The sequence below is a fragment of the Ranitomeya variabilis genome, chromosome 1 (genome assembly GCF_051348905.1).
Source record: "Ranitomeya variabilis isolate aRanVar5 chromosome 1, aRanVar5.hap1, whole genome shotgun sequence".
Classification (NCBI taxonomy): domain Eukaryota; kingdom Metazoa; phylum Chordata; class Amphibia; order Anura; family Dendrobatidae; genus Ranitomeya; species Ranitomeya variabilis.
Genome location: NC_135232.1, coordinates 761781709 through 761796912, shown reverse-complemented (window position 1 = coordinate 761796912; position 15204 = coordinate 761781709). Strand labels below are relative to the sequence as shown.

Below are 15204 nucleotides of genomic sequence, written 5' to 3'. Positions count from 1 at the left end.
GTTCTCATGCTGGCCGCACCATGGCTGCTCCACCCTCCTCTCCACCCTCCTCTGAGTTCTCATGCTGGCTGCACCATGGCTGCTCCTCCCTCCTCTCCACCCTCCTCTGAGTTCTCATGCTGGCCGCACCATGGCTGCTCCACCCTCCTCTCCACCCTCCTCTGAGTTCTCATGCTGGCCGCACCATGGCTGCTCCACCCTCCTCTCCACCCTCCTCTGAGTTCTCATGATGGCCGCACCATGGCTGCTCCACCCTCCTCTCCACCCTCCTCTGAGTTCTCATGCTTGCCGCTCCGCCTCCTCTCCACCCTCCTCTGAGTTCTCATGCTGGCCGCTCTGTCTCATCTCCACCCTCCTCTGAGTTCTCATGCTGGCCGCTCTGTCTCATCTCCACCCTCCTCTGAGTTCTCATGCTGGCCGCATTATGGCTGCTTCTCTCTCCTCTCCACCCTCCTCTGAGTTCTCATGCTGGCCGCTCTGTCTCATCTCCACCCTCCTCTGAGTTCTCATGCTGGCCGCTCTGTCTCATCTCCACCCTCCTCTGAGTTCTCATGCTGGCCGCATTATGGCTGCTTCTCTCTCCTCTCCACCCTCCTCTGAGTTCTCATGCTGGCCGCTCCGCCTCCTCTCCACCCTCCTCTGAGTTCAAATGCTGGCCGCACCGCCTCCTCTCCACCCTCCTCTGAGTTCTCATGCTGGCCGCATTATGGCTGCTCCTCCCTCCTCTCCACCCTCCTCTGAGTTCACATGCTGGCCGCACCATGGCTGCTCCACCCTCCTCTCCACCCTCCTCTGAGTTCTCATGCTGGCCGCACCATGGCTGCTCCACCCTCCTCTCCACCCTCCTCTGAGTTCTCATGCTGGCCGCACCATGGCTGCTCCACCCTCCTCTCCACCCTCCTCTGAGTTCTCATGCTTGCCGCTCCGCCTACTCTCCACCCTCCTCTGAGTTCTCATGCTGGCCGCACCATGGCTGCTCCACCCTCCTCTCCACCCTCCTCTGAGTTCTCATGCTTGCCGCTCCGCCTCCTCTCCACCCTCCTCTGAGTTCTCATGCTGGCCGCACCATGGCTGCTCCACCCTCCTCTCCACCCTCCTCTGAGTTCTCATGCTGGCCGCACCATGGCTGCTCCACCCTCCTCTGAGTTCTCATGCTTGCCGCTCCGCCTCCTCTCCACCCTCCTCTGAGTTCTCATGCTGGCCGCACCATGGCTGCTCCACCCTCCTCTCCACCCTCCTCTGAGTTCTCATGCTGGCCGCACCATGGCTGCTCCACCCTCCTCTCCACCCTCCTCTGAGTTCTCATGCTGGCCGCACCATGGCTGCTCCTCCCTCCTCTCCACCCTCCTCTGAGTTCTCATGCTTGCCGCTCCGCCTCCTCTCCACCCTCCTCTGAGTTCTCATGCTGGCCGCAGCATGGCAGCTCCACCTCCTCTCTGCCCACATCAGACTCCTCACTGCACGCTGTATTGCTACCTGGCCCGCACGCTCCAGAGAGCTGTCACTGCTGGAGCATTTGTTCTAGTCTGCTTGTCTGCGGGTCGGACAGGCACAGGCAAAGAGCCAGATGTGGCCCGCGGGCCCCAGTTTGCCCAGCCCCCGTCTAGGATATTTGAATACATTGTTTTCTGGTATCTGATCAATATAGAGCCCTTACTTGATATCCTGTTCCCAGGGAGATTATTTGAATCCTCCTTTGTTTACCTCTCATTTAATACGTTTTGTATAATTGTATGTGTATTGTTTTCAATAAATTGATATTCTTTTTGCATTATAGTATGAAGTTACAGGAAAGACATACAATATATCTTGGTACCGGGTTAGCCAGTAGATAGAAAAATATTTAGAATTGAGTCCTCAGGGGTTGATACCTTTTAATGGCTAACTGAAAAGATGGTAACAAATTGCAAGCTTTCCAGACTACTCAGGTCTCCTGTGTAGTCTCGAAAGCTTGCAATTTGTTACCATCTTTTCAGTTAGCCATTAAAAGATATCAACCCCTGAGGATTCTCAGTTCTAAATATTTTAGTATGAAGTTCTCCTTTTTTCTTGTTAAAACTATTACCACATAAAGTAGCACTGATCAGAATTGTAAAAATTGGCCTGGTCATGAAGATGAAAATAGGCTTTGGGGATAAAGGGGTTAAGGCTGTTCACATCTGTACTCTGCTCTTTGCTCAAGGCCTATGTTGTGAAAATCACTGGCAGCCTCTGTTCCACCACTTCTTATTTACCACCTAACAAGTGGACACTTTATGGAACCTGTCGCGTGGGAGAACAAAAAAAAAAAAAAAAAAAAAAAAGGATTTAGGCTATGTGCACACGTTCAGGAATGTCCGCAGAATTTTCCTGAACAAAACCGGACTTTTTCTGCAGGAAATCCGCTCGCATTTTTTGCTCTTTTTTTTTTGGCGGATTTTTCGTGTTCTTTTCCGGAGCTTCCCAGCGCAATAATATAGCAGCAAAATTGCAAAAAATCCGCAAAATTAATGAACATGCTGCGTTTTTTACAAAAATTGCAGAATGCATTAAAATGATGGGATGCTTAATGTAAGCTTTTTTTAGCGTTTTTTACGCAGAAAACGGCCGAAAAAAACACAAAAAATCCTGAACGTGTGCCCATAGCCTTAACCTGCAGATATGGTGATAATACAGTAGGAAATTAACTTTATTCCCTCCCGGCAGTGTTCGGCATTCTGTCATAGCGACCTCCGGCACTGACTGACTGCAGGCTCAACATTAGGACCGCCTGTCAGTCAATTTCGGGGGCGCGATTGCAGCTGCCAATCTATGTACACAGCAGTGACCGAAAGCTGTGCACTGCCGGGAAGAAATAAAGTTAATTTCCTTCTGTATTGGCAGTGGCCTAGAAGCTGTATGCATATTTTATGTTTTACACCTTGATTATTATTAACTGTATTTTGTTCTCGCATTCACTTGTTATACAGGGCTTGTAGAATTGTAGGACAGATATCAGATTTTGTACCAGTTGATCAGTCAGTCTAATATCATCATATCCCATCTGTTAGTTTTTAATCCAATGTATTAGCCATAATATTTAAGTGGATTCATCGGTAATTTTAATACTGTTTTGCCTTTTCTCTTGGTAAGGAATCTTCACCAATGACCTCAAATTGTGCTTCTCCATCGGATGAGGACATAACAGAAGCTGAGCGATTGAAAACGGAAGGTAAAGACCGAAAGGTGTACTTACTGGATCAATTGCTTTTCAATCTGGTTTGTTATATTAATCGCCTATCTGTAGCTAAAAATAAAAGCTGCCTATAAAGGAGTGGAACCTTATGCTATGAATAGCTTGTGCTATGAATAGCAATATGACCTGCATCTGTGATTGCCATATTCCCATATGGTACTGGCACTGCTGTGGAGGTCCGAACAAATTTGCTGCGGGAGGTGCGTTCCCACAAACCGCCATACATATAAGATGTGACGATCGCGCGGCTTCTTCCGAGCGCCAGCGTGATCCAAAGCGCATGTCTGTCTCGTGTCGTGGGCGTCTCTGGGCGCATAGTGCACATGAGATTTCTTGAAATACCATCCACTATGCTGTAACAGCTGACCGCTGCACATGTATGCAGCGTCCAACCCGCAGCGTTTACTTGTGTGCACATACCTGAACTGCCAGGGTCTTGGGAACAATTTTTCTTGTCACAAATAAATCAAACGTTGATGGCAAAATAGTTCACTCCGACAGGTGCAGGCATCCATTTTAATAAATATAAAACATCTCTTGAAAGTCTTTTTAAGATTCTCCTTTTGGTTAAGGGCTTCCTCAATCACTAAGTTTCTAATACTTTCGAGAGAAACGCCAAGTTTCTATTTCTCCATTAAGAGCTGTAAAAGCTGGTAGTTCAAATAATGGTAACCTTCTCTCACAACAAGCTCTCTGAGCTGTCATTTAAATATATCTGCTGTCATTGTTAACAGTAACTTTGTCACTTATAAAATATCTTGTAACTGATATTTGAGATATTTTCCTCCTTCTTTACATGGCGGGAAGTGCTGAGCACTGGTTTCTTAGTGTCGCTGTGATCTTTCTCAGTCACAGCTTTGGAAACTTCTGGATGTAAGCATTTCCTATTCAGATTGGAAGCTCTCGCAGTAGCATTTTTATCACTGCCTGAGTATGCACGGAGTTTGAGCGCACAGCATTTGTTTTCATCTGTCATACACGGCCACAATATTTTTTTATCTTGAGTTTATGTGAAATGCTCAAATATAGTAGACTTCATAGGAAGCTTCTTAGGCATTTTGTAATCATATAAATTCGCTCTCAAAATAATTTTGTCCTATTAAAAAATATATATATCGGGAATCCTGTATAATTTTGGATGGAAATAAAAAATAAAAAAAATTTGCATAAATCAATAGTTCAGATGATGACAAAAAGTTTGTAGAGATGGGCAAACCCAAACAGTAAAGTTTGGTGTCCATACCGAACACCTACTGTTCAGGCACGGACACTGAACACGGACTTCACCAGGAAGTCCGTGTCACTGTTCGGGTTCGGCTGCCCGAACACCGGGTGTTTGTTGCACTGTCAGATGATGACAAAAAGTTTTTAATTAGAGATGGGCGAACCCACCCAACAGTAGATGTACCGAACACCTACTGTTCAGGCACGGACACCGAACACGGACTTCACCAGGAAATCCGTGTTACTCTAATGGTGCTGGCAGAGATGTCACCGAGGTCACGGCAGTTCAGCCTGGCTGGGAACAGAGCCTCAGTAAGCGGAGGTAACCTTGATGACGTCGCCACCAGTCACTGAGACTGCACTTCAGTCACCAGTGGTTCTCATCCTGGACAGTGTCATTTTGGCACCACCCTGGTTGAAAACTGTTTTTCCCCCAGACATGGATTACAGCGTGGGACAGAACGACAGAGAGATGAGGGATATTGTTGTTTTTTATTTTTATTTCATTACAGAACGTGGGCTTTGGTGGAATAGGCATTATGTGAGTGTAACTTTTATTTTTAAATAAAACAAAACACAGTTTTTCTTTATTTATAATAAAGGACTTTATTCTGGCTGTGTCTTTAATTTACAATACGACTGTAGAATTAGTAATGGATAGGTGTCTTATTGACGTTTCTCCATTACTAAGCCATGGGCTTGATGTCACCCGACAATATAAAGGTGATATTAACCCCACTTACCAGTGCTACAGGGCAAGTGGGAAGAGCCGGGCAAAGCGCCAGAATTGGCACATCTAGTAGACCTGCATTTTCTGGGCAAATGCGAGCTGCTATTTTTAGGTTGGGGGGGCCAGTATCCATGGCCCCTTACCAGCCTGAGAATACCAACCCCCAGCTGCTTTAGCAGGACTGGTTGTTATTTTACTGGAAAGATTCAAAAGGGGGTGTTCCAAGTAGTGGACAATCTCTTTTAATGAGCTGGAGAGAGCTGAGTGGGATGTTGAGAGTTAACCCCTCTCCTGGAATGTAACTATTATGCACGCTTAGCCTGGATCTGGAGACCAAAGTCCATTGACACCAACTGTACACTACATAATATAAAAGCTCTCTTTGCAAGAGGATAACTGCAAATAGCAAAAGCAAGTCATTTGCAAACTTGCTTATTTTCACACTGTTTAAAGGGAACCTGTCACCCCGTTTTTTCAAGATGAGATGAAAATAGCGTTAAATAGGGGCAGAGCTGTGCTTTACGTTAGTGTATTTTTTTGTGCCTTTATTCCCCACCTATGCTGCCGAAATACCTTTGTAAAGTCGCCGTTTTGGGCTGTCACTCACGCTGGTCTGGTCATATGGGCGTGGTGACATCGCTGTTTCTCCCCCAGATCTTGCTCAGCTTTCCGTTGGTGGCGTAGTGGTGTGCGCATGCCCAACAGGTGCATCCACTGCGCAGCTGAAGAAAAAGAGCGCGATCTGCGCTATTCAGTGGTTTATCGGTGGGCGCGGCCATCTTCCTGAGGCCGCGCGTGCGCAGATGGAAGTGCTCGGCTTCCCGGGGCTTCAGGAAAATGGCCGCGGGATGCCGTGCGTGCACAGATGGAGATCGCGGCGGCCATTTTCCTGAAGCCCCGGGAAGCCGAGCACTACCATCTGCGCACGCTCGGCCTCAGGAAGATGGGCGCGCCCACCGATAAACCGCTTTATAGCCTGTTGGGCATGCGCACACCACTACGCCACCAACGGAAAGCTGAGCAAGATCTGGGGGAGAAACAGCGATGTCACCACGCCCATATGACCAGACCAGCGTGAGTGACAGCCCAAAACGGCGACTTTACAAAGGTATTTTGGCAGCATAGGTGGGGAATAAAGGCACAAAAAAATACACTAATGTAAAGCACAGCTCTGCCCCTATTTAACGCTATTTTTATCTCATCTTGAAAAAACGGGGTGACAGGTTCCCTTTAACTAAAACAATTTAAGAACTTGACACTACCCACTTAAGCTGTATATAGTTTTTGTCGGTGTGATTTTTTTTTTTTTTTTTTTTATATCGGCCTTGATTTTTGATCCCTGTATAACTACTCTAAATGGTAATTGTAGGCATCAATAGAACTGGGAGGAGATATATGCTTTAATAAAACTATACTATAAATACAGTAGTAAGCACAAATTTCATCTGTACATCTATTCATATGACTCTACATAACAATAATTTTTGTGGTTTAGGCAATGAGCAGATGAAATTAGAAAACTTTGAGAGTGCGGTCTCTTTCTACACTAAAGCCATCGATCTTAACCCAAGAAATGCAGTGTATTTCTGCAACAGGTAAAATCAATGTGTAACCTTTCCATTCTTTGTATGTGGGAAACTTATTTTCCCCACTGTATGTCTGTGTGTGTAATATATATTATATTGTAGTTTATATCTCTTCTTGGGAAAAAAAACAAACATTATACTCACCAGGGGCATACATAGAAGTCGTGGAGCCCAATAGCAGAAGTATAATGCACCCCGTAGTCCTCAATACAGTATAATGCAACCTCCTCCTTGGTACTCCATACAGTAGTATGTGCACCCACACTTGGTCCTTCATGCAGTATAATGCACCACCATATACACAACCCATAAATGGTACAGAACCTATATAATGCACAGCCCATTGCTCAGGTTTTCCCAAGCATGCTTGGGTGGTCTCTGAGTACTTGAGAATTCTGAGAGATTTAGTTTTTGTCTCCACAGCTGCTAGACAGGCTGAATACATGTGGGGATTCCATAGCGACCCCCACATGTATTCAGGCTGTCTGGCAGCCACAAATCATGCAGCTGTGGAGACAAAAACATAATCTACAAGTATGCCCCAAATACTCGGAGAACACCGGAGCATGCTTGGAAACCTTGAGTAACGAACACACTCGCTCCTCACTAGTGGCTACCTTCCCTCCTTTCTCATGCTATTCGGAGTCCTCTTCTGGAGCTGGCAGCTGACTTTAGCCTGCAAGCTACGGGAGCATATGACATCACTGCCATTCGGTAGCAGTCACGGTCAGGCCGACGTCAGCTGCTGGCCTCTGATTGGCCGGCAGCGTGTACTCACGGACCTGAAGGTCATTCAGCATGACTTGTGTAGTCACGCCCTGCCAACAGAGCAGCCCGAAAGAAGAGCTGTTTTGTTGACATGAAGCGGTTGGTAACCGACCATTCTGAGACAGCGCCACGTGGAACAGGCAAGTAGTTAGCAAGTGCCTGCCTGTTACTTTTTAGGCCCATGGTAGTAATAAAAAATCATAGACATCCTCTTTAAGCATTTATGGCAAAACCAGTAATATTTAATTGCTTTGGTATGAACAGAACTTTGCTGTCAGTTAAAGGGAACCTGAAAACTTGCTATAAAGGCCACTGGCAGTGTAAAATCCAGATTTGCTCCTTTACTACAGAAAGCTGTGTTTTACTTGACTGCAACATTTTAGAGAATTGCTAGGTTGAATGAACAGCTAGGCACAGTGAGAAGAGCGCACTGAACATCTCACTCTAGCTTCGTTTTACCCCATTCAACTTAATTTGTGAGTCTCTGTGCATATAGGTAAATACCTGTCCTTCAAGCTGAGCTGTGTGGTGAGAAGCTTGAGGAAAACACTCAGCAGACATGCCTGGATTATTGTTTTGCTCTTTCCTAACACCATAGCGATTTTGAAGAATAACATGACTCTCACTCATGGTGGAGACTATCTGGATGCTGCTGACAGGTTCTCTTTAAAATGAACCAGTCACCCGGTTTTTCCCATATAAAACAGGGACAGCACCTGTAAGCCCCTATGTGACTGCATTCGAGAATTTACCCCATAGGTGAGTCTAATAAAAGCTATTTTTTGTTTTAAGGACATTGTATTGGGGACATATAGACAGCATTCTACAACAGGGCTTACAGGTGCTGGCCTTACTTTATGTAGGGAAAACCTGCTGACAGGTTCCCTTTTAAGGTTGCATTTCTAATGTTATGAGCGCTGTTGTCCCAATGTTAGTTCATAGCAATCTGTCCTTTTAAATGCTGTTTTTGTTAAAATAACAAGTTTTACTTTTAAACCATGTAGGGCAGCAGCTTTTAGTAAAATAGGGAATTATGCTGGAGCAGTTCGAGACTGTGAAGATGCCATTACAATTGATCCCAATTACAGCAAAGCCTATGGTAGAATGGGGTAAGTTATATGGCAAATGATTACATATATTGCCAAGTCTACATTTAGTATGTTTTCCATTAATTGAATTAACTGTCAAAGACTGGGGGCTCTAAACTTAAACAAATATTCAACTGTTGCTACATTCATTCGCTATTGTACTACTGGAGTTCTCCAGTGACTTTCTCCAGCAGTCACATAAGAAATGAATGGAGCTGAGGATGAGCATATGCACTGCCGTGCTATTATAATGGGTATAAAAGTCCTCTGTTCTGGAGAGCAGTCAGACTCAAACTGATTGAATTTATCACCTTTTCCCCTGATAGCACTGTTTAACCCCTTCCCGACCTTTGACGCATACGCTGCGTCATGAAAGTCTGTGCCTTCCCGACCTATGACGCAGCGTATGCGTCATGGAGGGATCGCGTCCCTGCAGATCGGGTGAAGGGGTTAACTCCCATTTTACCCGATCTGCAGAGACAGGGGGAGTGGTGCTTCAGCCCAGGGGGGGTGGCTTCACCTAAAAAACTGGTGAAATATTACAATCCAGCCATGGCCGATGCTGCAATATCATCGGCCATGGCTGGAAAACCTGAAGTCACCCCCCCCCCCACACCCACCGATCGCCCCCCCAGCCCTCCGTTAGTCCTCCGGTCCCCTCCGTCCGCCTGCCGGCTCCCCCGTCCTCCTGTCCGCTCCCTCCTTGCTCAGGATCCCCCCCCCCTGTGCTCCGATCACCCCCCCTGTGCTCCGATCCACCCCCCCACCACCCCTTCATACTTACCGATCCTCCCGGTGTCCGGCCGTCTCCTCGCTGGGCGCCGCCATCTTGGAAAATGGCGGGCGCATGCTCAGTGCGCCCGCCGAATATGCCAGTCGGCAGATTCCTTACAAGTACATTTTGATCGCTGTGGTAGGTTCTATCACAGCGATCAAAATAAAAAAAATAATAAATAACCCCCCCCCTTTATCACCCCCATAGGGACAATAATAAAATAAAGAATTTTTTTTTTTTTTTTTTTCCACTAGGGTTAGGGTTAGAACTAGGGGTAGGGTTAGGGGTAGGGTTAGGGTTACGGGTAGGGTTAGGGGTAGGGTTATGGCATGTGCACACAGAGCGGATCGGCCGCGGATCCGCAGCGGATCCGCAGCGGATCGGCAGCGGATCCGCAGCGGATGGGCCGCGGATCCGCAGCGGATGGGCCGCGGATCCGCAGCGGATCGGTAGCGGATTGGCCGCGGATCCGCAGCGGATCCGCCGCGGATCGGTAGCGGATTGGCCGCGGATCCGCAGCGGATTGGCAGCGGATTGGCCGTGGATCCGCAGCGGATTGGCCGCTGCGAATTCGAAGCAGTTTTCCATCAGGTTTACAGTACCATGTACACCTAAGGAAAACCAAATCCGCTGTGCCCATGGTGCGGAAAATTCCGTGCAGAAACGCTGCGTTGTATTTTCCGCAGCATGTCAATTCTTTGTGCGGATTCCGCAGCGTTTTACACCTGTTCCTCAATAGGAATCCGCAGGTGAAATCCGCACAAAAAAACACTGGAAATCTGCTGTAAATCCGCAGGTAAAACGCAGTGCCTTTTATCTGCAGATTTTTCAAAAATCGTGCGGAAAAATCTCACACGAATCCGCAACGTGGGCACATAGCCTTAGGGTTAGGGTTGGAATTAGAGTTAGGGTTGGAATTAGGGCTAGGGTTTGAAATAGGGTTAAGATTAGGCTTGTGGTTAGGGTTACGGATAGGGTTAGGGGTGTGTTGGGGTTACAGTTGTGGTTAGGGTTGGGATTAGGGTTGGAATTAGGGTTACGGTTGTGTTGCGGTTAGGGTTATGGTTAGGGGTGTGTTGGGGTTAGGGTTGTGATTAGGGTTATGGCTACAGTTGGGATTAGGATTAGGGGTGTGTTGGGGTTAGTGTTGAAGTTAGAATTGAGGGGTTTCCACTGTTTAGGCACATCAGGGGTCTCCAAACGCAACATGGCGCCACCATTGATTCCAGCCAATCTTGCGTTCAAAAAGTCAAATGGTGCTCCCGCCCTTCCAAGCCCCGACGTGCGCCCAAACAGTGGTTTACCCCCACATTTGGGGTACCAGCGTACTCAGGACAAACTGGGCAACAACTGTTGGGGTCCAATTTCTCCTGTTACCCTTGCAAAAATAAAAAATTACTTGCTAAAACATAATTTTTGAGGAAAGAACAATTATTTTTTATTTTCACGGCTCTGCGTTATAAACTTCTGTGAAGCACTTGGGGGTTGAACGTGCTCACCACACATCTAGATAAGTTCCTTGGGGGGTCTAGTTTCCAAAATGGGGTCACTTGTGGGGGGTTTCTACTGTTTAGGCACATCAGGGGCTCTGCAAATGCAATGTGACGCCCGCAGACCATTCCATCAAAGTCTGCATTTCAAATGTCACTACTTCCCTTCCGAGCCCTGACGTGCGCCCAAACAGTGGTTTACCCCCACATATGGGGTATGAGCGTACTCACAACAAACTGGGCAACAAATATTGGGGTCCAAATTCTCCTGTTACCCTTGTGAAAATAAAAAATTGCTTGCTAAAACATCTTTTTTGAGGAAAGAAAAATGATTTTTTATTTTCACGGCTCTGCGTTGTAAACTTCTGTGAAGCACTTGGGGGTTCAAAGTGCTCACCACACATCTAGATAAGTTCCTTGGGGGGTCTAGTTTCCAAAATGGGGTCACTTGTGGGGAGTTCCTACTGTTTAGGCACATCAGGGGCTCTGCAAACGCAACCTGATGCCCGCAGAGCATTCCATCAAAGTATGCATTTCAAAACGTCACTACTTCCCTTCCGAACCCCGACGTGTGCCAAAACAGTGGTTTACCCCCACATATGGGGTATCAGCGTACTCAGGAGAAACTGGATAACAACTTTTGGGGTCCAATTTCTCCTGTTACTCTTGCAAAAATAAAAAAATTCTGGGCTAAAAAAATATTTTTGAGTAAAGGAAACACATTTTTTATTTTCACGGCTCTGCGTTATAAACTTCTGTGAAGCACTTGGGGGTTCAAAGTGCTCACCACACATCTAGATTAGTTCCTTGGGAGGTCTAGTTTCCAAAATGGGGTCACTTGTGCGGGAGCTCCAATGTTTAGGCACACAGGGGCTCTCCAAACGCGACATGGTGTCCGCTAATGATTGGAGCTAATTTTCCATTCAAAAAGCCAAATGGCGTGCCTTCCCTTCCGAGCCCTGCCGTGCGCCCAAACAGTGGTTTACCCCCACATATGGGGTATCATCGTACTCAGGACAAACTGGACAACAACATTTGGGGTCCAATTTCTCCTATTATACTTGGGAAAATAAAAAACTCCGGGCTAAAAATCATTTTTGAGGAAAGAAAAATATTTTTTTATTTTCATGGCTCTGCGTTATAAACTTCTGTGAAGCACCTGGGGGTTATAAGTGCTCACTATGCATCTAGATAAGTTCCTTGGGGGGTCTAGTTTCCAAAATGGGGTCACTTGTAGGGGAGCTCCAATGTTTAGGCACACAGGGGCTCTCCAAACGCGACATGGTGTCCGCTAACGATTGGAGCTAATTTTCCATTCAAAAAGTCAAATGGCACGCCTCCCCTTCCGAGCCTTGCCGTGCACCCAAACAGTGGTTTACCCCCACATATGAGGTATCGGCATACTCAGGAGAAATTGCCCAACAAATTTTAGGATCCATTTTATCCTGTTGCCCATGTGAAAATGAAAAAATTGAGGCAAAAATAATTTTTTTGTGAAAAAAAAAAGTACTTTTTCATTTTTACGGATCAATTTGTGAAGCACCTGGGGGTTTAAAGTGCTCACTATGCTTCTAGATAAGTTCCTTGGGGGGTCTAGTTTCCAAAATGGGGTCACTTGTGGGGGAGCTCCAATGTTTAGGCACACGGGGGCTCTCCAAACGTGACATGGTGTCCGCTAAAGATTGGAGCCAATTTTTCATTCAAAAAGTCAAATGGCGCTCCTTCCCTTCCGAGCCCTGCCGTGCGCCCAAACAGTGGTTTACCCCCACATATGAGGTATCAGCGTACTCAGGACAAATTGGACAACAACGTCCGTGGTACAGTTTCTCCTTTTACCGCTGGGAAAATAAAAAAATTGTTGCTAAAAGATCATTTTTGTGACTAAAAAGTTAAATGTTCATTTTTTACTTCCATGTTGCTTCTGCTGCTGTGAAACACCTGAAGGGTTAATAAACTTCTTGAATGTGGTTTTGAGCACCTTGAGGGGTGCAGTTTTTAGAATGGTGTCACTTTTGGGTATTTTCAGCCATATAGAACCCTCAAAATGACTTCAAATGTGAGGTGGTCCGTAAAAAAAATGGTTTTGTAAATTTTGTTGTAAAAATGAGAAATCACTGGTCAAATTTTAACCCTTATAACTTCCTAGCAAAAAAAAAATTGTTTCCAAAATTGTGCTGATGTAAAGTAGACATGTGGGAAACGTTATTTATTAACTATTTTGTGTCACATAACTCTCTGGTTTAACAGAATAAAAATTCAAAATGTGAAAATTGTGAAATTTTCAAATTTTTTGCCAAATTTCCGTTTTTTTCACAAATAAACTCAGAAATTATCGACCTAAATTTACCACTAACATGAAGCCCAATATGTCACGAAAAAACAATCTCAGAATCGCTAGGATCCGTTGAAGCGTTCCTGAGTTATTACCTCATAAAGGGACACTGGTCAGAATTGCAAAAAACGGCAAGGTCATTAAGGCCAAAATAGGCTGGGTCATGAAGGGGTTAACATATTTTCAAAAGTTGTCAGGTTTCAGTTATGAAATGAGCCATTTCCCAATGAGTTTGACCTCCTAAATCAAAATCTGACAATGAAAATTTTAGTCAGCTCTTGTTTCTATGATATCAAAGAGTTTTCCATTTACTGCTACCTATAATTAATGCGTAATAGTTTTAGTACTTTGAAACATTATTATTTTTGCAAATATAAAGGTGCAGACTGTGTTATGCAAATTTAATGATTTATTTAGATAAAACGTGGCAATAATTCAAATAACTAAAAACATGTCTAAACACTAATGCAAATTATAAACCGTTACAAAGATTGCACTACAAAGTTTGGTGCTTATTCAGTGACAACTCCTTTTTGCTTGTCTCTGGTACTCCTGCATCGAATCATCTCTCGAACAGTAATCTGCTAGCATTGATGGATTCCATTTTCCTTTATATAATTTCTCATAGCTGTGTTTCACCAGGGTGTGATTAGTTTAAAATTACAATAACTTTTATTAAATATATCGTTAAAAAAAAAGCCCTAACATGGGCAAAAAGACAACAAACGAACATATAGTGAGAATATCACATGAAGAAAATTAAGCTATAATAGCAGCTTTGGATCCCAAGAGAGACCAAAAGAGGGACAATTTCCCAATAACATTGCTGGCTCAAATCATGAGAGAGATTCAGAATCTATTGTATGAATAATACAGAATTGTGAAAAGGAAACAATCCTTTATCAATCTATATCAATCTGAGCTCTAGTTAAATAACATCAATGTTTATAGGAAAGTTTTTTCATCCAAACTTTAAAGGGCCATATGAGAAAGACATTCAGAGGGGGAGGCACTTCCTTCGTCCATACATTACCACACTAAAGAAATCAATCAGGACCCTTGCTGTCGTGACCCCAAAGATTTGCTTCCCAACGCGTTTCGTTTCTCAAACTCATCAGGGGAAGGAAAATAAAATGCTGTAGAGTGGGTCTGTTAGCGTTGAAGACCCATTACAAGTATGAGGGGGGTGGATCTGCTTACCGTCTTATCAGAAGTGTGCTGTTTAAATAGACCGCTGAATGATCCTCATGTTACAAGCTTGCCTACGTCATTCCCTGTGCGCCTTAATGTGAGACGCACTGGTGAGCCGCACATGTCACTTCCGGTATCGGGAAGTGTGTCTAATCATGTGACTTCCATTTGTATGTCATCCTAGAACACAGCGCCGGGGCCGCAAACATAATGTACGACATTATCTCTTCCGGTACTAAGAATAAACTAGTTTGTTAACCTCTTATATTTTTAACAGAAAAAGGCTGTCTTGTTCTATAAATAACAAAAAATAATTAGTGATTGACGATTGACAAATGTAAATGATCCTAACCTATCTCCATATAGGAGGGAGGATCAAGAAGGTCAAGGCATTTGCCGGTTTTAAAGAAAAAAGGAAATAAGAGGGATAATCTCTGCCTTCCCAGTGTAGTATTAGATTCTAAATATTTACCTGTGTGTCTCTCATAGCTGCAATATCTTGGTGAAATATCTCACCGTGCTCATTGTTAACTGCTATGCAGTTTGGTGGAAAAAAGTCTAGGTGCAAATGTTAGAATTCCTTAACCCCTTCATGCCGCGGCCCTTTTTTGTTTTTGTGTTTTCGTTTTTCGCTCCCCTCCTTCCCAGAGCCATAACTTTTTTATTTTTCCATCAATATGGCAATGTGAGGGCTTGTTTTTTGCGGGACGAGTTGTACTTTTGAAAGTCATCATTGGTTTTACCATGTCTTGTACTAGAAAATGGGAAAAAAATTCCAAGTGTGGTGAAATTGCAAAAAAAGTGCA

At 44.9% G+C, this 15204-nt stretch overlaps 1 protein-coding gene across 4 annotated transcripts in view; it reads left to right on the top strand.

Moving 5' to 3' along the window:
* SGTA (small glutamine rich tetratricopeptide repeat co-chaperone alpha) overlaps positions 1–15204 on the top strand; it is a 59398-nt gene that overhangs the window by 13468 nt on the left and 30726 nt on the right. For all 4 annotated transcript variants that reach the window (XM_077271647.1, XM_077271650.1, XM_077271659.1 and 1 more), the window contains exons 4-6: positions 3112–3190; positions 6664–6763; positions 8527–8631. In XM_077271647.1, coding sequence (XP_077127762.1) covers positions 3112–3190; positions 6664–6763; positions 8527–8631 — 284 coding nt within the window. The remainder of the gene's footprint in view (positions 1–3111; positions 3191–6663; positions 6764–8526; positions 8632–15204) is intronic.